General features: G+C 42.9%; 1 protein-coding gene across 12 annotated transcripts in view; it reads right to left on the bottom strand.

The window, feature by feature from the left end:
* Positions 1-20,121, bottom strand: part of SIK3 (SIK family kinase 3) — a 246,365-nt gene extending 226,244 nt beyond the window's left edge. For 11 of the 12 annotated variants that reach the window (XM_082683452.1, XM_082683451.1, XM_082683456.1 and 8 more), the window contains exon 1: positions 19,831-20,118. In XM_082683452.1, coding sequence (XP_082539578.1) covers positions 19,831-20,103 — 273 coding nt within the window. In that variant the 5' untranslated portion in view covers positions 20,104-20,118. Of the gene's footprint in view, positions 1-19,830 lie in introns of all 12 variants that reach the window. The other variant, XM_082683457.1, reaches the window with a different exon arrangement.
* Positions 20,122-26,444: the final 6,323 nt, after the last annotated feature.

The raw sequence follows: 26,444 nt of genomic DNA on the forward strand, positions 1-26,444 counted from the left end.
CTGACTTGCTAACTTTACATCTGTGTGCTATGCCTTTCTACACTCAACATTATTTATAAACTCCTAAAACTTACTGTCTTTAGCATTCTATTGCTTGCCCTAGAAGGAACCTCCAGATGAAAACATTTCCTACTTTTAGGGATGGTTCAGAGATCCATTCCAATGCTACCTTTTCTGAACCAAAGACTGCGGTCTGTCTCTTACTTACTCAAGATTGACCACAGGATCCATGCAAATCATTAATTTGAGCCTCAACGACTAGAAGGCTATGATGCCAACCATCCCCCTATTCAGAGAAGAGTAAATTATGTTAATACCCTCTGATGTGGCAGAAAAGTACTCTTTCCAAACCTTGCAAAATAACTCTTCCATGGAGGGGCGCCTGGGTGGCTCAGTCGGTTCAGTATCTGCCTTCAGCTCGGGTCATGATCCTGGGGTCCCGGGATCGAGCTCCGCATCAGGCTCCCTGCTCACTGGGGAGCCTGCTTCTCCCCACTCATGTGCTCTCTCTAGCTATCTCTCTCTCCCGAATAAACAAAACAAAAAAACTAACAATTCTTCCATGGGGTAAGACTGACCAAGGCAGCATTCTCCCAAACCTAAGTTTTAATTATACTGCCTTAAACTTGACTTTCATCGTGCTGGGATGACATAACAAGACCTAAAACACTGCACAAAACAGCATCAGGCGTTCCCTCCATGCTCCCTCTCCTATGGCAGGCAGGTTATTTTTGGACCCAGCCTATGAAGTAGCACTTTGTTGACTACGAGCTTTACCCTCTGAATATTCCTTTCACATCCAACCTCGGTTCTCACTTTCTGGCACAGAGCTCCAAAACCTCAATGGAATACATAATGAAATGCTGGGTTACTTCAGTGCAAAAAGGTCAAGCTTACAAAAGCTTTCTAATTGGGAAATCTCTTCAATGAAAGCATATAGAAATTTGCTGACTCCTTCTTTTCCCTTCTCCCTTTTTCCAACTGCTATTTGCTTTCCTTGGAGCCAATCTCCAGTCAAACACAAAAGCCAGCCACCTACCCACAGCTCAAATACAGACAGGTGTTTTGCAAGCACAGTAAATCTCAAGAGTACCTAATCAACATGAGATAACATCTACTAACAAGCTGTTCATTGGTGTGCTCGAACAGTTAACTACCAGCACTGAGAAAAGTCAAGAACACAACTAAAAGAAAAGTAAGCCCATTTTCCATCAACAGAGACTTGCTCAAGGAAGAATCGTGTAAGTCCGCTAGTCCTGCACACAAAAACCCTTCATTCCGGGTTTATTTTCGGTGGCATTTAATTCCAGGGTGGAGACTAAGGGTCCCAAACAAACCTACTTGAGAATTTTTTTACTTTAATACTTCTAGAATCCATGGTTAGGTTTAATAAGGAAAAGTCTGAAAGAGCTTAACAAAACCGCTGCTATTTTTTTTTTTTCCAAAGAAAACGGGGATCCATCTGAAAATACACTTGTAAATCAGCAGTTACTTAGAATTAGGAGCCTTGTTGAAGCACTTTGGAATAATGTTCCAACAGAAAAGAAAGCAAGGATTCTTCCACAATTGGTACACTCTGTTCCATTTGCTCCATTCCCCAAACATTAAACTTCTCTAACATTCCTAAGACTCTAATGTTGGTTCCCACATAAGGATGACTGGACAGAAAATTCCAAGACAATACTCTATTTCAGACTATAAGAATTTCTAATGTTTTACAGAGCAGAGGGTACACTAAAGAAACAGAATGTTATTAGTTAGCAATGTTACCTGACCTTCACCCAAGTCATAGCCAATGAATCAATCTGATACTACAGGCCTTAGGAAAGAAATGTGTCATGTGTGAGGTGAAAAACCGACATTGCCGAAGTCAATTCTGTACACCACTTTTTAAAAAAGATTTTGTATTTATTCATTAAAGAGAAAGAGAGGGAGAGAGAACATGGAGGCATGATCAGAGAGAGGAGAAGCAGCCTCCCTGCTGAGCAGCGAGCTCAACACAGGACTCGATCCCAGGACCCTAAGATCATGACCTGAGCTGAAGTCAGACACTTAACAGACTGAGCCATACAGGTGACCCTGTCTACCGATGTTAAGTAATAACTTTTCTACTATCTGCTTTGCAGTCAGCTGGATGCCAACACAATTTCTTGATGCCTTTTCTGCCACCTACCCTCCCTGTGTATTCTGCATTAAAAGACCATGAGAAAAATGTTTTTCTAGAGATGCCCAAGATTATAAAATGAGAGTTAAAGACATTTGGGGGGCGCCTAAGTAGCTTGGTCGGTTAAGTGTCTGCCTTAGGCTTAGGTCATGATCCTGGAGTCCTGGGATCAAGCCCCGCATCAGGCTCCCTGCTCAGCAGAAAGCCTATTTCTCCCTCTACCCCTCACCCTGCTCATGCTCTCTCTCTCTCACTTTCTCTCAAATAAATAAATAAAATCTTTAAAAAAAAAAAAATGACACTTAGGATATCAGGCCAGAACTAAGGATGTCATATCATAGAAAAACTCCAGCAAGTAACACCCCCAAATCATTTCCACTTTGCAAGCTGACTCTCACAATAGATTAAATGTTTAATCAGTAAGTTAAATGAATGTCTTCTAAGGGGTAGCAAGAAGTTTTACTAAAGGAAATCACTAAAGTGCTTCCCATTCAAGACTGTTTGAGGCTGGCCTTCCAAACATGTTTTAAGTAGGAGAAAGCTGTAATAATTAAAGCTACACAATATCAAACCCAGTACAGATAGGATAATCAATGGCTTAAAAGAGTTTGGAAATGTACCCAAGCATCTGGAGATTTTGTAATAAAGTTGCATTTTAGAATTAAGAAATAAATAATTATTCAAGATACTGTGTTGACACCATAAGTTAGACATCTGGAGAAAAAGATTCAGTCATTCGGCAGATGGAGGCCATAACGTGAGGCAGGTACCGTGCTCAACACTGAAAATAAGAACAAGGGGGTAAAATTACATAATCCAATGCCCTCATGGAGCTTACAGTCCAGTGAGAGAAGAAAACTATTAATAACCACAAAAATAAATAGGAAGTTACAACCCCAGCAAATTCCACAACTGATCCCTTCCCATTCACTTTACACCAAAATGCATTCCACATAAAGCAAAGATCTAAATTTAAAAACAAAACCATAAAAGTACTTGACAAAAACATGGGCAAATATTTTTATAAGATTAGAATGAGGACAGAAATCACATGAGAAGCCATAAGGTAAAAAAACAGAAAACATAACTACATAAAAATGTTTATATATGTATTTTTAAAAATATACATACACACAAAGTCACAAGACAAACATAGAAATTCTTCTGTAATATTTTCAGAGGTAACTAATTTCCCTAATGTTCAAAAAGCTACTGCATAATTTAAAAAGGTAAAAAAGGGGGTGTCTGGGTGGCTCAGTGGGTTAAAGCCTCTGCCTTCAGCTCAGGTCATGATCCCAGGGTCCTGGGATCGAGCCCCGCATCGGGCTCTCTGCTCAGCAGGGAGCCTGCTTCCTCCTCTCTCTCTGCCTGCTTCTCTGCCTACTTGTGATCTCTGCCTGTCAAGTAAATAAATAATTAAAAATAAATAAATAAATAAATAATAAAATAAAATAATAGGTAAAAAAAAAAACAACAACAACAGAAAAGTAGACAAAGGACGCAGACAATTCCAAGAAGAAATACAAATAGCCAATCAGCAAACTAAATGACAATTCACTATTAAATAACTACAAATTAAAATGAGGTTTGTTTACCTGTCAGATTGACTTGCTAAAAAGATGGCTGGTTTCCAGTGTTTTAAAAACAGAGAGAGCACTGTGGTACACTCCCAGAATTGAGTGAAATTAGCTTGGCCTTTCTTGGAGGGCAATTTGGCAACATTTATAAAACTTGAAGCATTCACACTTCCAAGCAAGCATTCCTCTCCTAGTGGATTATTCTATTAAATTACTAACAAAATGAAGCACCTAGTTTCAAAAGAAGATCTGAACATTGTAAATGTCCTAAGAGAAAAGAATACATAACTTTTGGGACGTTCAATTTAAGCAGGACCTAATAAAACTCTTACATTTGATTTTTTTTTTTATTTTAAAAATTAAGTCTGACTGAGTCTTCTGAATAGTAAATAATGCAACCACAAATAAATGGAATAGAAGAGAAACACAGCACAAGTGTGCAAATATAAATGTGCAGAAACTAATAGATGCAATGTGTGATAAAAATCAATAAATAAAAGCTGAGAACAACCCCAAACCTATCAATAGGCTAAAACAGAAATAAACTATAGTATTCACCTTAAATGGAATACTCTGCAGCCATTAAAAAGATTGAGACGAGGGCAAAATGTGCGGACATGGGAAATTATCAGAGATACACTAAGTTAAAAAACAAGTAGCAAACTAGATGTGTGGTATGATCTCTTTTTAATGAAAAATATAAAATGTTAACACATGAATAGGAATACCTGGTTATAAAATGTTAACTGTGTTTTCTCTGGAGAGGGAACACAGCCGCTTCCTATGTTATATATTTATAAAGCTTGATTATTTTGTAAGACAAATGTATCAGAGAGATACATACATAGATGTTTTTAAAGAGACTCTGAGGCTACAAAATGCCCTGGAAAAGGAAGAACTATTTGAAAGTGGGAGAAAGGGAAACAATGAGTAAAAAGAGAAAAAAATATTCACAACCAGAGCACATTATTTCAGAGTTAGAATAACTTGACAAATTAAGAAACCAGTGCATCTTAAAAACTGTTATGCTACGAACAAAATCATCAAGAAAGTGAAGAGACAACACACAAAATGCGAGACCATATCTGTAAATCATATATCTGATAAAGAACTTCTATCCAGAATATGTAAAGAATTCTTACAACTCAACAATAAAAAGACAAAGCCCAAGTAAGATACAGGCAAAAATCTAAACAGACACTTCTCTGAAGATCTACAAATCGGCAATGAGCACAGGAAAAATTGTCACCACCGTTAGTCATTGGGAAATGCAAATCAAAACCACAATGAAATACCACTTCACATCCACTAGGATTACTAGATCAAACAAAAGAACACAAGTTTTGGCAAGGACATAGAAAAACTGCCACCCTCATACATTCATTACTGGGGGGAATGGAAAATGGTGCAGCCATTTTGGGAAGCAGTTCGGCAATTGCTCAAAAAGTCAGACATGGAGCTATATGACCCAGCCATTTTCCCTCTTTGGTATATATATGCAAGAGAAATCAAAACATATGTCCACACAGAAACCCGTATGTGAATGTTCATAACAGCATTATTCATAATAGGCAATGGGCAGAAAAAAACACAAATGGTCCACTAATTCACCAGTGGATCAACAAAATGCAGCCTGGCTAGACAATGGAATATTACTTGGCCATCAAAAGTAATAAAACTCTGACATATGCTACCCACATGGATGAACCGTGAAGACACTATGCTAAGGGAAAGAAGCCAGACACGAAAAGCCATACTTTCTATGATTCTATTTATATGAAATGACCAGAATAGACAAACCTATAGAAACTGATCAGTGGTTGCTTAAGGTTGGAGGAAGAAGGCTGAGGAAATGGGTAATGACTGTGAACATTTATCTTCCATTTCTTCTGAGGGGAGTGGAAATGTTCTAAAATTGATTGTGCCGATGGTTGCACAACTCTGTTAATCTACTAAAAACAACAAGCTGAGGGAACTGTGTAATATGAGAGTTACATCTCAATAAAGCTCTTAAAAAATATATATGTAAGCAAAAAAGAAACTGGAAGCTCCATGAGGTTAAAGAAAACTGGCCAAAGAAAACTGTCAGCGATCAGAAATTAAATCTGCAAACACAGCGCCTTGACTCCCACACCAGTGCTCAACTCATTGCTATGGACTACCTCAGGCAATCTGGATGGGCCCATAAGGTTCCCCAGAGAGCTGGAAAAGCAGAAAATACTGGTACCAGCACAAGAAAAAGAGAAATTTAGGTAGTAACCCAACTGAAATGTAGTTTTAAAATTTAATAGGAGTCCCAAATGGAGTCTTGACCCCCCCTCCAAAAAAAACCTAACCACGACTGATACAAGAGGTTGTGACTCAGTAGAACAGTACCCCTTTTACTAAGAGCTCAATGAGAGCAGAGGACTGGATGCAGCTGCTGACTGACAAAGGAAGAAGGAAAATGAGATCAGAAGAGGCAGCAGGCTGCAATCACTGGCCACTCTTATGCCCATGTCAGAGAGGCCAAGCAGCAACATGCTTCAAAGAAGTTATTTTATTCGCAAGGGGTGCAAAATCCTTTATAGAGGTCCGAAAGTATCACCCCCAAATTCAATTATGTCCCAGGACTACTGTACACATGTAAGATCGTTCTAGGTACACGATATGAACACAGTACCTCTGCAGCTGACTAAGACACAGAGATCATTGCTGGGACACAACTGTCCCATTTGACTAGAATAACAATATCACTGTTGACAGAGACAGGGAAAGTAAGCCAAGAACACGCGACCACTAAAAACATTATTTTGAGGGTTTGGAAAAACGCGCTACCAAAAAAATAAGAAAATAAAATAAAAAACCCTCATCTATTGTCCGAACACTGCTTTATGCAACACTAGAATGAACATTTTGACAGAAGGAAAGGACAACAGGAGGCAGGAAGCAAAAGAAAGAAGTAAGAATTCTTGCAGGTGCCCAACTAATCCAAATAAGAAACACACAGCTCTGCTCCTGTCTTCCACAATGAAAACAATTCTGTTTCTTGTGGCATATGAACCAAGATTTTTTTTGCCAGGAACAGAAAACAACTTACTACATGAAAATGTCAACTTGTTCCATGGAACACTACCCTGGCAGTGAATAGATATAAACCTTTTAAACTAGAGAGACTGGCTGTTTCCTCACTAAATTCTTAACATCACTGGCCCATTATCAAATTCAGTTCAGTTCATGCAAACTCTGACAGAAGTGGACAAAAATACCATCCTGAAGTATACCCTAGAAATAAGAAACTCTATAAAATATCTTGTCCCTAAATTCCTAACAACTTTCACTTATTTATAATCTTATGGTCGAGCAGAAGCTCTCTTAACCCACCTCCACCCAACCAACCTGCCTAGACAACCAGTGCTTCCCCTTCACCACATGAAGCGACCTGAAACTGTCCCGGAATACAACCCGCGCCAGAGAACAGCCGCTCTTGCTCCCTGACGTTTCTGCCCCCACATTGAGATGCATGCTTACCAAGAATGGATTTTCCCCAAACCTATTTCTACCAGGTGCTCTTGTGATTACTTATGTGAAATCAGGGAGAAAAGAAAGGCCTGTTCTATGAAAACTAAGTCAAATGCTTAAGAGACTTGGTAAAGTCAAATTAGATGTAGACGAGACAGATGTAAAAGACTGGGGGGAGGGAATCATAAAACTCAAGAGGGATTCTGTACTCACACTGCTTCACAAATGCCTTTCCATTCAAGCTCTGCTTTTTTAAAAAAAAACCCAAACAAACTGGAAATCATAGACGATAAACTATGGGTATGTTTAATGCAAACAAGATGAAGGAGCTCCAATCAAGACATCCAAGACACAAAGAAAGGCCTTGGCCCTACATCAAAAGATTAGCCTGTGTGTTCTTTAAACGAATTGCAAAGAAAAGAGAAGGAGGGGTAACCTATAGGGTAAAACAAATTAAAAACAACAAAAAAAAAACTTTTAAGGGATATCAATCAATTGTAATGTGCAGACTTTATTTAGATCCTGATTCAAACGTGTAAGTGGTGAAAAAAAAAAGAAAAAATATATATGGCATTTTAACGTTGATTTAATGACAAGAAGGAATTACTGTTGTTTTAGGTAGGATGATGGTCCTGGTGTCATGTTTTTTGAAAAAGAATCCTCATTTGGAGATACATGCCAAAATATTTATAGATAGAATGATAGGATTCTATAAGTTGCTTTGAAATAAACTAGAGAGACCAATCGGGAAGGGGTATGGATGGAAGACTGGCCATGAGGCGGTATGGGCATGGGCTGGGTGCTGAGTCTATGGGGGTTCATTATACTACTCTCTCAACTTTTGTTTACGTTTGAAATTTCCATAATAAACACTTTTTAAAAGATTAGTGAATGCCTATGTATATTTTAAATTAAAATACTAAAAGTATGTATGCATCCTTATTTTTGATTTCCCTAGTTCATTTGTTTTTTGCCCCAATTAACCAAGCAAGTCATAATCCAAACTTATTGCCTAAGAGGTATTCTACTGCAGATAAAGTAGTATATCGCCGGATGCCCAAAATATAGCAGTAATAACCCAAAAACATTCTAAGAACAATATCCCATATGGCCCAATTACCCTTTAAACCTCTTAACACATAGAGGACATAAGCAAATCCCAACACAATAAGGCTGCTGCATCACCATATTTATTCACAAAATTACCTCCCTTACAATTTCCCTTCACCATCTTTTTACCTTTAAAAAGAGGGAGGAGTAAATTACAGCCTTTGTTAATCTCTGAAATTCTCACTCAGGTTCACCAAAGAATAGTTATTTTAAAAGCCAGGGTTCAGGTAAGACTCTCCAATGCAGGTTTCACATCTGGTTGGGAAAGGTCCGGGGGGAAAAATGATGATTCACCAGCGACTGAAAGGTAAGAGTCACACTCACTCTGTTCTTCCTCGTCCAGGTTGGGCTCAGGGAAGGAATGTACAGGCAGCTGCTCTAAGTCCCTTTTGACCCGTCCTACAGCTGACACCCTAGGCTCAGAGGCACAGCTAAGGCCTTGAAAGGCAGAGGGGATACAAGATAAAGGAGCCTAACCCTGGCACGGTCTTTCTGGAAAGCAACGTGGCAAGACTGGTATCAAGTGTCTTAAAAACATGTGTACCCTCTGACCCAGTAATTTCACTTCCAACAATCTGTCCTGAGCAAAAAATCAGAAATGCATCAAAGACTTCAATGTACAAAAATGGGCATCACAGAGAACTTGAGAATAAAAAACTGGGAGGAATCTTCAGCTCTGAAAAAAGTTTCAAAAAATGGCAGTCATCAGACAATGGAAGGCTATACACTCATTAAAATCAATTTTTACAAAGAGTTTCTAATGATGGGAAGATGTTTATAATGATAGAAGAGGAAAGAAATGAAATAGTATAATAATATGATCCCAACAATGTATTTTGTAATATTCATAACAGTTGCCTCTAGGTGACAAGATTAGGGTGATGAGGATTAGATTTTTTTCCCCTTTACTTCTTTAAAATTTCCTGAGTTTTCCCAAAATTTCTTCCATGAGCAAAAATTACTTTTGTAATCAGAAAAAAACAAAAACAAAAACAGGGCAAAGGGGTAGAAGAAAGCCCAGTAATAATCAGCTATCAGGCTGGAGTAAGAGTTTATGCTGTCTACCTCTTCTCTTCCTCCTCCATCAGGCTCAAGCTGAAAGCATTCAACTGCTCCTTTAACTTCACCTAGAGTCTACCCTGAAGAGAATAAAATTTATCTTCTTGTCCTCTAGGACCAACAGTTGCTTTTTTTTTTTTTCCCATACAGATGACACAACAAATACCAGTTGAATTAATCTATTAATGGTAAGGACCATTAAAAGTAACACTTTAAGTTAAGGGCCAGTGACCCAAAGTCACTTTGTTTTTAAATCCAATCACTTTGTATAAAGAAAAGAACCAGAGGTAACTCAACACAGAGTTTAAAGTTATTTCAGGAAGTGCTAGCAGCCCAAGACAGACTGGTGGTGAGTCTGCAAATGAAGAAGCTCCAGGGCAGAAGAGGCAAAGCCTGGGGTTGGCTGACCACGCTGAATACAGCACTGGGGGCTTCTCAAGGAAACAACCTACCCACAAGGAAATAACCTCCGGAGAGCCTGGATACCCAAGAACCTTCCCTTTAAAGTAAGGGACTAGGGGCGCCTGGGTGGCTCTGTGGGTTAAAGCCTCTGCCTTCGGCTCAGGTCATGATCCCGGGGTCCTGGGATAGAGACCCCCATCCGGCTCTCTGCTCAGCGGGAAGCCTGCTTCCCTTCCTCTCTCTCTCTGCCTGCCTCTCTGCCTACTTGTGATCTCGGTCTGTCAAATGAATAAATAAAATCTTTAAAAAAATAAAAAATAAAGGGACTAGAATTTCAATGGTGGGATTTACTCTAGATAGAGAAAACTTCCTAGTAATGAAAGTTTGAGATATGCCAGAAATAAACTACTTGCCCAGAAAGCTAGTGGAATCTCCTTACCCAGAGATTTGTTAAGGGGGAAAAAAAAAAAAAACCAAAAATTACTTTTCTTTAATGTCTAAACTGGAGATAGAAAATTTCAATCATAAAATTCTAAGACATATTAAGGGTATAAAATGAAACTTAGCTCCCTTTTTTTAAAATCCTGATATCCATTCACTAAATGAGTATTTACAGACATTGTAGCAGGCACTGAGACTACAGCAGCAGACAACAGATTAAAATCCCTGCCCTCATGGAGCTTCCATTAAATTATCACACTGTGCCTCCTAAGGAGCATTAAAAGCTACATTTTGGGGGTGCCTGAGTGGCTCAGTGGGTTAAGCCTCTGCCTTCAGCTCAGGTCATGATCTCAGGGTCCTGGGATCGAGCCCCGCATCAGGCTCTCTGCTCAGCGGAGAGCCTGCCTCCCCCCCTCTCTCTGCCTGCCGCTCTGCCTCCTTGTGATCTCTCTCTCTCTCTGTCAAATAAATGAATAAAATCTTTAAAAAAAAAAAAGGCTACATTATTTTCTGTCTTTTTTTAACTTTAGGTTATTTCTAGAAACTTCAAGCATGTCACAAACACCTTCTAGCATTTAGACTGATCCAGACGAGAGCTTAATAAATATTTCTGAACAAGACTAAAAAAAAAAAACTATGTGGCTGAGTACAGGGGTAGCAGGCCGACTTAACTTCATTATATACAAATTTGCACTTCTTGAATTTTGTGCCAGATAGCATCCATTCCTGGCTTTTGATAAATAATTTTCAAAAGTTTACTGGATGGATGGATAGGTGGATGGATGGATGGATGGATGGATGGATGGATGGATGGATGGAATGAAAAATTTCTTCTGCAAAAAATCTCAGTCTTAGGGGCGCCTGGGTGGCTCAGTTGGTTAAGCGGCTGCCTTCGGCTCAGGTCATGATCCCAGGGTCCTGGGATCGAGTCCCACATCAGGCTCCTTGCTCAACGGGGAGCCTGCTTCTGCCTCTGCCTGCCTTTCTGTCTGCCTGTGCTCATTCGCTCTCTCTCCCTCTGTCTCTGACAAATAAATAAATAAAATCTTTAAAAAAAAAAAAAATCTCAGTCTTAAAGAAATGTGATCAGCTAACCTGAATCTTGGCATTCAGTTCTTCATAAGGGAGCAAAGGGAAGTAAAGCACACTGCTGGTAAGCATGTACATACTAGAGCTGAAACTAGGCAGAAATCTGAAAATTCTCAGAACTTCCTAATCAAAACCTAAATATAGTCTAAGACAACTAGCCAAAAGTATCCAACTGAGTGAGCGCAGCCCACACAGACAAGCTTGAACAGGCCACGGGTATATCACTCCTTCCTTTTCAGTTTCTAGGAAATGAGGCTGAGTATTCCCAATCTGATTCCTACCTTTCTCACTAAACTCTGACATGACATAAGTAGCAGCCAGAGACTTCTTGTCTTCAGTGCATCGCACATCTCCTAAATAAATCTATTTCTAAACAGAACTTCACCATGGCTCATCCAACAGGTTTGTAGTAGCTGAAGGAATTTTATTCTGAACAGATCCAAAACAAGCCTTTCCAAGCTAATTCATCCAAGGCTATTGAGGCTTCTCAAAGACATTGCCTAGGCCACTTATTTAACAATTATTTATTACGTTAGGATAAATATCCCTAAGAATGTACATAATTTTCATTGTCTGGATGTTATCAATCATCTACGAGACAGTGTAACTATATTATTAGGCCAAAAGGGACCAACCTACTCACTGTTTGAAGGAGGCAGGGACTCACCTGATGAGTGAGGTTCTTCACTTACTTAGGAAACAGGCATAGTAGCTCTTAGTAATCCCTACACCCAACATGGGGCTTGAACTCACAACCCCAAGATCAAGAGTTATATGTTCTGCCAACTGAGCCGGCCAGGCACCCCTGGGTCTAACTCTTAAACCAGAAAGTAGAACCACGTAAGAGGAGCCCTAGAAAATTGGTTCTCTTGGCCCTCACCTGTGTCATTGAGGGTATGTATCTTCTTGACCAGTTTTCTTAATGAGTTAAAAGATGGCACCATGCCCTAGAAATTGTTAGCAATCCGGTAAGGAGTCCATCTCAAAAAGGTCCTTCAAAGACAGACCAGACCAGACCAGCCCAACGGAGCAAAAGTATAATTACTCATATTCACTGGGAGTAAGCTAGATATAGTGGTGAAAGAAAACTCTATAAGGCAGGCTGTGTTTATGGTCATTGCCTTTTCTGTGTTCATTGCTTTCCTTTTTTTACTTCCTTAGTATTTTGAAACACTTTTTTTTTTTTTACAGACTTATTTATTTTTGAGAGAGAGAGCATGAGCGAAGGGCAAAGGGAAAGGGAGAAAGAATCTCAGGTGGACTCCTCACAGAGCATGGAGTGGGATACGGGACTCGATCTCACAACCATGAGATCACAACTGGAGCCAAAACCAAGAGTCAGGTGCTTAACTGACTGTGCCACCCTGCCACCCCATGAAAGGCTTTTTTTTTTTTTTAAAGATTTTATTTATTTATTTGACAGAGAGAGAGATCACAAGCAGGCAAAGAGGCAGGCAGAGAGAGAGAGGGGGGAGGAAGCAGGCTCCCTGCTGAGCAGAGAGCCTGATGAGGGACTTGATCCCAGGACCCTGAGATCATGACCTGAGCCGAAGGCAGCGGCTTAACCCACTGAGCCACCCAGGCGCCCCATGAAAGGCTTCTTTGATGCCTCAGTCAAGTCAAGGGGGCAAAAAGGGGTGTTTGAGTAGGATTTAAAGGCCAAGCAATGGACCCATGGAGGACTGCTGGTAAGTGACAGAAGTGACAGAGTGAAATAATGCCAAAAGGACAGGTGAAATACCGTGTTGTTATATTTACTCTTCCTCTCTACTTGGAAATTTTTCCTCTTATCCTGGCATCTGATTTTTGGAATTCATTTTACTAGAAATGCTAAATCTCTTAAACTTCAATTAGTAGGTACATCTTGTTTCTTTAATAAAAGATCACGATGGCAAGTACAATGTTTTCTCTGACTGGAGAAGTCAAAGTAGAGTTAACTAGGAATAGGGATCCCTGGATTCTAATTCCAACTCCGCCATTAACTAACTGTAGGATTTAGGCAAATTGATAAGGGGGGGGTTGATACCAAAGAGACAAAAATCTAATGGATAATTGGTGCAAACTACTTTAATTAGCCCCTAAAGCCTAAGATTCTAAATTCCATGAAATCCATCTTTCTAGACTCTGGAAGACAGAGGTAGAATAGAACATGTCTAAGATCTTTTTTGTGCCCCTCCAAATCAGCAAATCAGCAAACATGGATGATCATGTTTAATTTATGTGGAAAATGTATGTCATTCTCTTACAGATGTGAAAGAATGTAAGTTGTTAAAATTGAACACCTCCTCTATCTGAAGAAATGCATTAGAAAAAGCATTTTTACCCTTAACCATAATAACTTAATTTTTAAAAACATTAACCAGATGATACCAGAGCTCTGTTGTGATGTCCTCTGATGCCAATCCCATTTCATACTCAATTCCATCAAACAGCCTATGAGACCCATATGATCTGGCCCCCAACTTTCTTACCTCACCTCTTACAATCCTTCCCTTGTTCACCAAGCTCTAGGCACCATGACCTTGGGTCTAATCTTTGGATAAACCAAGTTCATTTCTATCCCAAAACCATTGTACTTGCCATTCCTTCTGCATTGAAAATTCTATTTTCCAAGTCTTCCCAGGCTGGCTTTTTCTTATCATTCAGGTGTGAGCTCAAATATCATCACCTTATGGGGCACCGCTTCTTGATTTTGGCTCTGGTCATGATCTCAAGGTTGTGAGACCAAACCCTGCATCAGGCTCTAGGCTGACATGGCTGGCTTAAGATTCTCTCTCTCCCTCTCCCCTGCCCCCCTCTAAAAAAAAAAAAAAAGAAATAAATAAATAAAATAGCGACAATCTATAAAATATCTATATACATATATCTCATCAAAATATTCCCTGACAATTCTATGTGAAGCAGCACCCTTCCCCAGCACTCTCTGGCCCATTTATTTTCTTCATGGTATCTACCAGTGTATGAAGTTATGTGTTTACATGTTTCTTGTCTGTCTCCTTGCATTCGAAAGTAAACTCCAAAAAGTCAAGAGCTTTTTGTCTCTCTTGTTATTGGTAAATTCAAGAGCCCAAGATAGAAGCTGACCCAAAATCTGGATTGAGTAATCACATGCTGAAGGAACAGATGGATAAGGGAAAGGTTCTATCCCTGTACAAAGGTATTTCTGATGTCTTTTAGAATTATAGAGGTTCTGGTGAGTAGAGAGCACTTCTTTTTCTCTTCAAAGCATCCATTTTGTTCTCTTTTATGCCGTGAACTAGAAAACATTCGCCAGATTGATGCTTGGAAAATGAAAACAGCACTTCTGGCACAGAAATAACTAGTCTGGGCACCTCTGGCTTGAGCCAGATCTATGACTTTCTAGGGAGCTGGCACCAAAGTCAGAATGTTAAAATAAACAGCTTTGATGTTGAAAGTGGAATACTGGTATTTTGACTCTGGAGAAACCAGTCCAAATCAATCTTAGCTCTTCACAAAATCTCAACAAAGTTAGTAACCCCATCACAACTGTATCAAAATGAAGTCAGTAGTCTTTCAAGAGTCATTTTTAGATTATCTAAAGATGGAGCTATCTTCCTCAAATGTATCTAGTGTAATCTTCCTTTCATTTTCTTCTTAATACAATTCTCTTCTCTATTTACAATGAATCTTGCTTTCGGCCTTTGCATGAGCATAAGCATCATCTACTCTGCTCCATTAAACTCTTACTTAGAAGTGAAAATACTGCCCCTTGCCTGCTCTGAATCTTTCTCTTCATGGAAATGAGTTTGCACTAAACCACACAACACACCCGTATGTCATGGCTGGTTCACATCTGGAATGGAGTCATGGGGCAAAATATTTTCTGTATATAATATCGAAAGTTAAGAATCCTGACCTTGGCCTTCAAAGTAGCACACTGTGCACCCAAATGCAAATGTATACTTAAATTTGTAGGAATATTTCTTCATATTCTCCACCAGATTTAAGTGAATCTCTGGGAGTTGGGGGGGAGTGCATGCAAATCAACTCTGTTCCATCACCAATGTAACAAAGAGTAATTACACAAGCACACTAAAAATGCAGGACGGCCCAAAGCAAAAGCCAGGGCTAGTCATAGTTTTCATTAGACAAGTCTCATAATTGCTTTAAAGAAGAAAAAAAAAGTTTAGGAGCGCCTGGCTGGCTCAGTCAGCAGAGCGTGCTACTCGTGATCTAGAGCTTGTGAGTTCAAGCTTATGTTAAGCATAGAGCTTACTTTAAAAAAAATGTTGAACTAATGGAAAATTGTGTTTTAAAATGTCAATTTCATGAAATTACTCCATAGTCCACTGGAGTTCAACCCAAATATCTCAAATTGGCATCTGAAATAACAGCTAACTCACTTCTTTACACTGAAAGCATATCATGAAGATGACATCTACCTGCACAAAAGAAATGGCATACGCATTCACAGACTGTTCCAAACAGATGAAAAGCAAAAATAGGGTAGCTCTGTCCTACTCACCTTTCTTACTACAGAAGCTGCTGCTGACATTTACCACATGCCTACTAGGTGCCAGGCACTGGTGTAGGACCTTCCCATATACTATCTTACTTAATTTTCCTGACACCCAAACTTGTGAGGGAAGTACTACTGTCATCTCATTTTACAGATGACCACATCCGTAATGACCACATCTCATTTTACAGATGACCACAGAGAAGGTTAATAATCCAAGATCACCCAGCTCCTAGGCAGAAGAGGATTCAAACCCAGGCAGCCTAACTCAAAGCTCAAACTCTTAACACAAGCCAGAAGCAAGCAAGTGATACATATGTGTTGAATTCACACCTTATAATTATTTGATCTAAAACTTGTATAGTCAGATACACATTTTTAAAATGCACACAACAAAAATCTACTCTTTGTTCCCATTCATCCAATCAGTAAAGGTATAATTAGGCACAGGCAACAGACTATAAGCAATCTGAAGGCAGAATATTAGACAGTGCCCTACCAAAAGAAAAGAGCCAGAGAATCTCAGACCAAGACTTCTCAAAGAAAAAAAAAAAAAAAAAAAAAAAAAGGAAACCAAAGAAGTAGGACAAGGTGGGACAAAGACAGCCAGGGTGAACTGCTGACCAAAGTGTGTCACAAATGACCCTCCTCTCCTGGGACCTGTTCGGAAATGATGCCCCAGGCACTGCAGAACTGCCAGTATCAAGCCTGAGCCCACTAACCCCGTGCTGCAGAAATCACCAACAACCTAACAGGAAACTCTCTCCTCTTTTCAACTGATTCTCTTCAGCCCAGGGTCCTACTCCAGGAAGTCTGAGAGTTAACAGAATTTAGGAAAAAGCCAGTTTCACCACTTAATGTTGGACAGAGGGCAGTAGCTTAGTCAATACATGAAGTTTACTTTAGCCTCTTAGTCCTTGGAATGGATGGTGTGTATAAGAAAAGGTGATCGTTAAATATTTCCCTGATGTTCAGAAAGCACCGATTACCTACCCTCCTTCAACCAATACAAGTATCTTCTGAATTACCTGAGTCCGAAGGTTAGACATGATTTTAAGAAAAGCCCTGACCATTCAGTGCCTTACAGGGACAAAAGGAGAAAGAAAACAATCACAGACCTCTGAAGATGAACCGAAAAATTATAGATTCTGGAAAGAGATGGGAAAAAAAATAATAACTCTCTTTGGTTCCAAGTGACCTGAATGCAGAAGTAAAATAAAGGCTGCAGTGCATGGGGAGAAAAATCTATCTCCCTAAGCAACTGAAACAGCAGCTTCTGCGTCTACTAGTACCTAGCTAGGCACCTTCCTCGCCATTATATAACCACACCGTGGCCTTAATAGGCCATCACACTGTATGTCAACAGCTGTTAGGCACATCTAAGCTGTCAGCATTTAAGAATCCCTTCCAAAGTGGATTCAGATAACCAGGGAGCAGGCCAAAATATGCTCATCGTTCACCCCAAGCACATGATAACTCCTTGGGAATCAAGCTTCACTCATGTCGTCAGAGTAATTTAAGCAGCAAAAGATAGGGTGCTTGTAACTGTAACTAGGAAATTGCACACTGCTACAGAAACACAAATGAGTGCTGCTGTGGTCCTCGCACACATGCAACTCATTGTCCAAGCCATCTCCTTCGGTCTCATTCAGGATTTAAAATATTTCCATACATACGAATTACATAACTGCACACCACAAATGATCAAAGATAAAAACCAACATAAACAGTGACACCCGTTTATAAACAAGCTAATGTTTGAAATGCTGCAGTCCTAAAGGACACCAAGGCCTCAGAAAAAAACCAAGAAACACACACACACACACACACACACACACACGAAAATTAGAAAGCAAGCAGATCAGCCATAATTAGCCACTGGCTTTGCTGACTATGGAAGATAAAAATGTCTCTTTTATATATAAAGCCAAGAATCAACTGTTTGCAATTACATTTACAAAAACATAAGACCCTGTCTGTCACAGAATTTTTTATCAATATTTTGGTGTATCCAAGGGCTGCAAGACACAAAATTATTCAATCGTAGATACCATAAACCAGGAAACCAATTAAGTTCATGGCGTGCATCCCCCAGAGGTCAGAGCAAAATAATCACAGGAGCTCAATGTGATTACTTAGAAGAGAGGGGGAGGTTAAAAAAAATAAATAAATAAAGGAAATACTGAAACAAGGAACAAAGCTCTCCAACAACTAGGGCTGTTTATAAACATTACTTTGGGTTAGGGAACAGTAAACAGAACTGGAAACACCTGGGAGCAGGGGTGGGGTGGGCAGAGAGGCACCAAAGTCTTCACTCAATCTAGTTCCCCTCAGGGTCCTCGAGTGACTTCAGAGAACCCTGGACTTTGGCATCTCATTCAGCTCAGACCTGCAGACTTGAGGCCCTCTGATAAAAACTGACAGAAAGGCTGAAGGGGGCCCCCCAGAGGAAGTGAAACTGACCAATCAATTTTCCACAACCACCTACCCTGCCACCCTGGTAAAAAGGGCCCCTTGTAGGCTTTGACAGAAAGGAGGGAAAAGGGAACTCCAGCTTGTGAGTGAGCAGGAGAGAAGGCCCAGACAAGTTACTGGCTTCTGAAAACAAGCAATTGCCATAAAAGCAAAAACAAGGTCAGCAATGATAAGGGCTAGGCTGAGGAGGTGAGGAATTGATGTGGCTTTGGTAGGAAGCGGCAGCAGCTATAAGGGTTCTTCATCAGGTTGAAGGAAAACACAAACTGCAGTTTTAGAAACAATGAATGACTACACTGAAAGTATTCATTCAAGTGAGAGATTGAGCAAAGCAAGATCTGGAGTACAAACGGGCTTTGTGGGTCCTCTCAAAACCAAAAGATTCCTCCTGATGACTTTGATTCCAATACTCCCAATGCAGAAGACTACCCACATTTCCTCAAAAACTAATTTTATATGTAAAATCGTATACCTATACTTTACATGGCTTCCTAATTGACCTTGGTCAATTTCACTATTACAGCTCCACAAATCCCTTGAGAACCGAAGGGCCCAACGAGTGTAATCCTCCAGAGTCTGGGTTCCTCATGCACCTCTTCAGTCACCCAGGCTTTTCCCCCCACCGCTGAGAGCCCACCCTGCGCTCTAGAAAGCCCATGATTCCAGACCCTCCAACAACTAAAAATAACCAGTAACCCAGCTCGCCCAAATTGTTTAACCCCTGACTACCTAGTGCCACCATGAACCTGGGGCGCCCTGGGCCTCTTTTCCCTAAGCTCCTTACTGGGGAAAAGCAAAGTAATTTTCTTCCTCGTTATTTTCCCATTTTCTTCATCGCCTCCTCCAACAATCTCGTCTGTCCTCAGGCTCCCATTCCTACCATCCATCAGTCCTAGACGATCAAACGCTGATTGGCATCTGTCATAAGGTACCAGGTCCTTCACATCTCCCGGTACCCTGCACCCACCACACACCCCTCGTACATGCCCCTGGCGTCCTTGTTCCCCTCCTAACTCCCCCAGGCCGCCAGTTTACCCTCGTCTTCCCCATCCTACTGGCCACATTTCCTATCCCCCTGCCCTCATTCCCTTAGGATTTCCTAATTGCTGGTTCCAGAGTCCTCTTGGCTGCCAGTCTCCGGCTCCGTGAGAGTTCCAAACCTCTTCTTCCAGTCGCCCCCTCCGCTACCCTCCGCAGAGCCCCGGCTGAGCACCCCCTCCCCATCGCCGGCTCCTCGGTCCCCCAGGTCTCCGCGCTCCGGGCCCCCCCCCCGTGGCCCCCTCGACCGCGGAGTTTCCCCTCTCCCGGCTCCCCGGCGTCCCCTACCTCCGGCTCGCCCCCTCCTCACTCCCTTCCGACAGCCCCCTCCCCGTCCGTGTCCCCGATCCCCAACGCTCTCCACTATCCCGAGCCGCGCTCGCCGCGCCGACCCCGCAGCCTCGCTGTCGCGGGTCCCTCCTGCCTCGCCGCACTCGGACGGACGGTCCCGGGGTGCGCAGCCCCGCAGCCGCCCGCTCCCGGCGCGCCACTACCTTGGCCTTGGTGACGAGGTGCGTGGCCCGCTTGACCACAGCGAAGTTGCCCTTGCCGATGGTGCGGTCGATCTCGTAGTAGCCGATGCGGGCAGGCACCGGCCCGCGGGAGGCCGGGGCTGGGGGACGCGGCGGGCCAGCCGCCGGGGGCACGGCAGCGGGGGCGGCCGGGGGCCCCGGGGCGGGCGGAGGCAGCAGGCGGCCCGCCGGCCCGGCTCCCCCCGCTCCGGCCCCGGCAGCCCCGCCAGCTCCGCTCGCCGCCGCCGCCGCCATCTTGTTGTGCAGTGAAACCTCCCGGGCCGCGGGGAGCCGGCGGGGGGGAGGGGGCAGGGGGGCGGGAAAAAGAGGGGGGGCCTGGCGGACGTCACTCCGGGAGGCGGGGCGCCCGCGCCGCCGGGGCCCGGCGCCATGGCAACCGCGCGTCACGTGCCGACGCGCGTCACTGCCCGCAGCCATGGCAACCGTGACCTCACCGGCAAGCTCGACCTTCCCGCGTGGGCCCCGCGGCTCTGGCGGTGGCTCCCGGCTGCCCCCCTCTGGGGATGAGACGGAGGGCACCGCAAGCCGGCCCGCCAGTCCCCAGCCGCCGCCGCGCTCCCGAGGCGGGGGTGCCGGACGCCAGGCCCCAGGCCGGCCCCCGCATTGCCCCGAGAATGGCTAATGTGACCCCTGCTGTGACCTCCGTCCCAGTTCAGCAGTCACCCGGGCCTCCCTTAAAACAAAATATTTCCTCATCACCAAAAATACCGGCCTTGTCCCACTTTAGCCCTTGAGGCCACAAAGGCAGGAATAGCTACAAGAAACTGTAACCAAGCGGGTGGCGAGGCAGGGGAATTCTTCAGTAAAATTCCTTCCCCTAACACAGCCCAACTCGCCGGGTACAACTCATCTGACTGTCACCGAAAACAGGGGGCCTAGGGAAACTGGGATTTGCGTGTTCCAAGGGTGGAGAAACCAGCCCAAACATGCATTCCAGTCATTGGGTGGGTGAGGGCCAGAGAGGCTACGTCATTTTCCTCCCACCCCGTCTCGGAACAGTTCTATAGCGAGATGACTGTCACAGTGCCTGCGTCCTATTTCTGTCACTTGTCTAACCCTGATGAAGCAGTGGTGCGTGTTGTCCAGGGAGCCGCGTCATGGTTAGGGACAAAACCGATATGTTGGGCAAACTAAATAAGTACTAAATAAATACTAAAATAAATACTAAGTAAATACTAAAATGACAATTCCCGGGGACTCTCTGGAGACGTTAAAGGCGATCAAATTTATAATTCCAACAATTAAATCTCACATTCCTTTTTTCTCCCTTCCTCGGCTATCTGGCATTCCACATCCTCCGGGGCCCCACTAGCTCCCGGGGGTTCCGCTTCTACGGCGTCCCACCGCTTTTATTAACTAGATTAACCAAACCACATGAGGTGGGGGTGGGAGAAGGATAGGACACCGGGCTGTCAGTAGCAGGATGGTCTTTGGCAGGCTTGTGGGGGCGAGGAGAGAGAAGACTGTGAACACTTCCAAGGTTAGGATGTATTCCTTCATTCCAGTGCTCATCTACCCACTTGTATATGTTTCTCTAGGTGGCAGAACCCTGTGGTCAGGTCATTGCATGTCAATATCCAAACTGACAGCCAGGGAGGAGAGCAGATGTTTACTCTCTCCGACCAAAAGCTATTTACTAGCCCTCTGGTTCCCCACCTGACTATGAGTAATGGCGGGCACTAGGATGGGACGGAGAGGTCATCCCACAGTTGTCTTGCATCAGTTCCCTGGTAGCTGTTCCAAATTGCCAAAACAATCAACAGTAATTGGTTCCTTGATTAGGGCAGAAGGATAAGGACGAAATGGTCCTCAGCTCCTTGTGCTGGTTAAGCCCTTTCCTTGGCTGAGCTTGTTCGGTCCCAGATAAATGACAGGGTGTGGCCAGCCTTGCTTACCACTTCATGACCTCGCTCACCTGCCTCTGCATTAACTTCAGTGCTGGGCCACAGAGTCACAGTTTTACCTTCTCCCTGGGGAGGGCGTCTCAACAGAAACCTTAGCTAGCTGGGAAGGCAAGGGGAAAAGAATCTTTTACTCTGAAGGCTGCAGGAGTAGCACCAAAACCATTCTCACCAGTGTCTTTGTAGCCTCTCCTGTCCTCATAGATATCAATGGCGCATCAATTACTCCAACTTCTGGCACTCTCTGGAGGGTGTCAAACACAAGAAGCCTCTAAGGAGAAACTAGGAAAGGGAGCATGGCTCTCACTTCCAAGAGGAAAGGCAGATCGTGCTTGTCCCCTGATAATGACTGGAATGTGTATGTGGTGCGTTAGATCATGTATCTAAAGCCCATATGGATTGAGGCCAGTAGATGGTGTGTCCTGCGGAGACTTGGACAAAGATTTGCTGGAAAGCTCCCTGAAGTGTCCTCTTTGGTGAGAAGAACGTGGAAAATTGTGGAGGGCATTGCACAGCAAAAATCATGAGGAAACAAGGAAAACAGTTTAGATGTATGCATTTAATAGGGATTTCTTGAGCACTAAGCCTGAGGTAGGGTTAGGGAAGAACTCACAGTCAAAAATAACAATGTGTCAGACACTACACTAAGCAGTTTATGTATGTGAACTCACTTAATCCACAACAACCCTAGGAGACACATTTTATTTTGTCCCCATTTTGCAGATAGGGAAAAAGAGGCATCGTAGGATTAAGGGAATTGGCCATGGTCATAGAACTAGAAAGTGGTAGAACTAGAATTCAAACCCAGGCAGCTCTCGAGCCTGAGATCTTCCAGGACTGGATTATAAACCTTGCCAAGGGAGGAGCTGGTAGGGGAAAAAACAGTTTCTCCAGAAGCCCAGGGTGATGGAGCTCACTTTAGACCCACGGAGGAAGAGGAATTCTTGAGAGGAGGAAGAGGAATTCTTGAGAGCAGGACAGAGCTGGCACCAATGCGTATCAATGAACAGCAGACTATGAGATAGGGCTGAAGTACCTAGGACGGCTTCACTTGTAGGTCGCGTCATGATGAGACTCACTGTTAAGGGTGTATTTGGCTGCCTTTAGAAAGCAGGTAGGTAGGTGTGTTCCCACGCAGCTGCAGACTCAGAGGAGAGGCCCAGGGGCTGAGCTCTCAGAACCCCTGCCGTCGAGTATAGAGGCAGAGAGCTAACCACCACCCAGTTCCCCAATCAGCTCGGTAACCAACTCACTCTTTTCTAAAAAAGCAAAAGATTGGGGCGTCTGGGTGGCTCAGTGGGTTAAGCCGCTGCCTTCGGCTCAGGTCATGATCTCGGGGTCCTGGGATCGGTCGGGCTCTCTGCTCGGCAGGGAGCCTGCTTCCCTCTCTCTCTCTCTCTGCCTGCCTCTCCGACTGCTTGTGATTTCTCTCTGTCAAATTAATAAATAAAATCTTTAAAAAAAAAAAAGCAAAAGATTAGGGGGGAAAAAAGACAAAAAAAAAAAAAGATTCAGAGATGAAAATGAGAAATTTTCCTATGTAATGTCATTATGCTTCTTTCTAGAATTTGAAAAGGACACACCAAGGCATTCGTGATGGGTACCGTAGGCCCTTAGACACTTCTAGAAATGACGCCAAACCTCTGAGGACCTAAGTTTTGTCTGGAAAAGAATATAAGCAGTAGGAAGCAATACATTAATTCTTTTTTTTTTTTTTTAAAGATTTATTTATTTATTTATTTATTTGACAGACAGAGATCACAAGCAGGCAGAGAGAAAAAGAGGAGGAAGCAGGCTCCCCGCAAAGCAGGTGTCGGGCTCCATCCCAGAACCCTGAGATCATGACCGGAGCCAAAGGCAGAGGCTTTAACCCACTGAGCCACCCAGGCACCCCTAATTCTTTTACAATTTCAAAGGCGCTCTTAGCCTGTCTGCAGGGTAGTTTCCCGGCGACCTGAAAGAAAACTGCAGCCTCACCACACAGCTCCAAAGATTCTCTGAGCCATCAGGGCCTTGAAGAAAGTCCAACACTCACTTTACATTGGCCCAACTTATTACTGCTCTGAAAAAAACTAATGTTATAGGAGCAACACACTGATAGAGAGGGGCATCATTCAGAAATTTTGTGTGTCAGAAAGCAATACCATATTTACATGCCATATATTCCCAAACTAGGGAATTATTGGATGGTTATCAATTCTGCCATCATGTAGAAATCAGGACACTTTGTTTGATCACACTGTCCAAACCCTCGGTGGCCATGGTTCTCCAGATGAGCCAAAAACACTCCTGTTTTTGCAAGGGCTGTGCTCTGCGTTATCACCTCAGCTAGGAGGCTGCTGCCTTCCCTCCTTCTATCCCACATCAACCTAGTCAAGTCCAAAAGCTCCCCCTGGGTGCCAAGAAACAGGTCTAAGCAGCCAAAGTAAGTACATAGTCTCCTGCTAGAAAATATCTTGGGGAAGGGGCTTAAGAGAAGCTAAGTAAGCTGTCAGTCAAGGGTTTTCTGACCCGAACCAAAGGCAGAGGCTTTAACCCACTGAGCCACCCAGGCGCCCCCCTATGATTTTTTTTTTTTTAAGGTTTCCTGCACTCTTAAATGTGACTAAATCATCTTTTAGGATCAATGTTTTTCCTCAGGGAGATACACCTTTGGTTTTATATGGAAAAATACACTGGGTACAGAAAAAAAAAAAAATTCATTCAGGACAACTTTTTTCACAAAACAATATGCTCCTTAAGGAAATGTACCCTTAGATACTCTGTGGTCAACTCCTTAATATTTATACCAATACATTTTTTTTCTTATGTGCTTCTTTCTCCTAACTTAAAAATATTATTTAAAATGTTGGCATATTTGAATCTTTTTCTCCCTTATATAGAAGTGTACCTAAAATGCTGGGAATTCACAACATTTCACAGAAAGTAAGCGGAAATTCTTTATTTCCCTGACTCTAAAGCTACGGAACTGCCTCTTTCCTGTTTATTCCTTCATCTTCTCATCTCTCCTGCCTGAAGAGCCATCTTCCCTGCCACAGCTGCCTTGGGAATTGCCTCTCAGTTTTAAGTGCTCACCTTCACACAGCCTTGCCTGTTTTGAAGACAGTACAGAGACTCTCTGCCTTTACAGCTGCTTCCTTGCATTAAGATGGGGGTTTACTTGGGTTTTCTACCAGCCTCTCCAGCTGTTGGCGAAGCAACATTTATGCAATTGGGATTGGCTTCCGGAGGTAGCCGACCTACCTTTGTTTGCTTCATTTCCACAATTTTCCCCAGTTTAACTAGCAAATCCATCTTGCACCTCTCAAGTGGGTTCTGCGGGAGAAGGCCCCTCTCCCTTGCCTGCAGAGACACCTGCCGGTGAAAGTTCTCAACTACAGGATGGTTAGGGGCGCTCCCTCTGCCATTCCACTCCAAGGCCTTCTAGTCCTTTCTGTTTAAACCACAGGCCGTTGAAACCACAAACCCACATCAGGAGCCAGAAAGCTGGAATCCAAATGGAAGCCGACTCCAGGAAGCTGGAAGTCTGTATAACCAAAGAGAAAGCTCAGTGGGCTGAAGTTACAACGGGTGCCTTGGACAGAGGTAACAGTCTGCCCCTGTGGTTTGGGGCCCCCCCAGCCATGTCTCCAGTTAGCCCCGGGCGGGATTCCCATGGCATTTTAAAAAGAATTCGTTAAGGATGCGATTAATGGTCACTTATTTTTATTTAAAAGATAATTTCCTCTTCGGCATGTTTAAAGAGCAGCGTGGCATCACAAGTAAAAAGAATAAGGATTTTACAGGTAGACCTAGATTTTGGAGTGGGCTTTTCCATTTACAAGGTCACCTTGAGCCTCAGTCTTTTCTTCTGGAAAATCACTCCTACCTCTTGGGCTTGTTAGGAGAATTAACTGTTATAAATATGTACAGGGACCTAGATTAAAGTCTGGCACATGATACACACTCGAGTATTAATATCCTTTCTCTAAAAGCAAGTAAACAAGGACAGGCCGCTTTCCAAGTCACCATGAAAAGATGAGGAATGATGGAGAAGAAGATTAGGACTGTGAAAACAAATTAACTTCAGGGGCACCTGGGTGGCTCAGTCAACTAAGTGGCAGACTCACGATCCTGGCACAGGTCATGATCCCAGGGTCATCCCAGTAGGCTTGAGGGTTCTGCCCCTCTCTCTAAAATCAATCAATCAATTTTTTTTTAAATCAACTTTAGAGTTAAAGGGAGAAAATGATAGTTTTAGATGTTTTCGTTTGGTTTATTAGGTATACATGGTTCAGTCTTTGGATGTCAGACAGCTTCATGTTCATGATACAATCATAGATGCCCAGTAAAACCTTCCCAATCTCACGACTTCATGAAGTAGTTCTTTTTTTTTTTTTTCCCCTGATGCAGGGCTTGATCCCAGGACCCTGAGATCATGACCTGAGCTGAAGGCAGAGGCTTAACCCACTGAGCCACCCAGGTGCCCTTCATGAAGTGGTTCTTATCCCCACTTATAGATGGTTGGATTACTTGACCCGCCTGATGACTGACTCACACAGCTGGGAAGCGGTGAGTCTGAGCAGATCCAGGCTTTTAATCGCCAAAGTTAGTTGTCTTTCTGAACCAGTGTCTGTGGTCTGTTTAAAAAAAAAAAAGATGCCAAGGATAATTTTTTTCTCAAATTTATTTAAA

Source organism: Mustela nivalis, assembly GCF_964662115.1.
Source record: "Mustela nivalis genome assembly, chromosome: 9".
NCBI lineage: Eukaryota > Metazoa > Chordata > Mammalia > Carnivora > Mustelidae > Mustela > Mustela nivalis.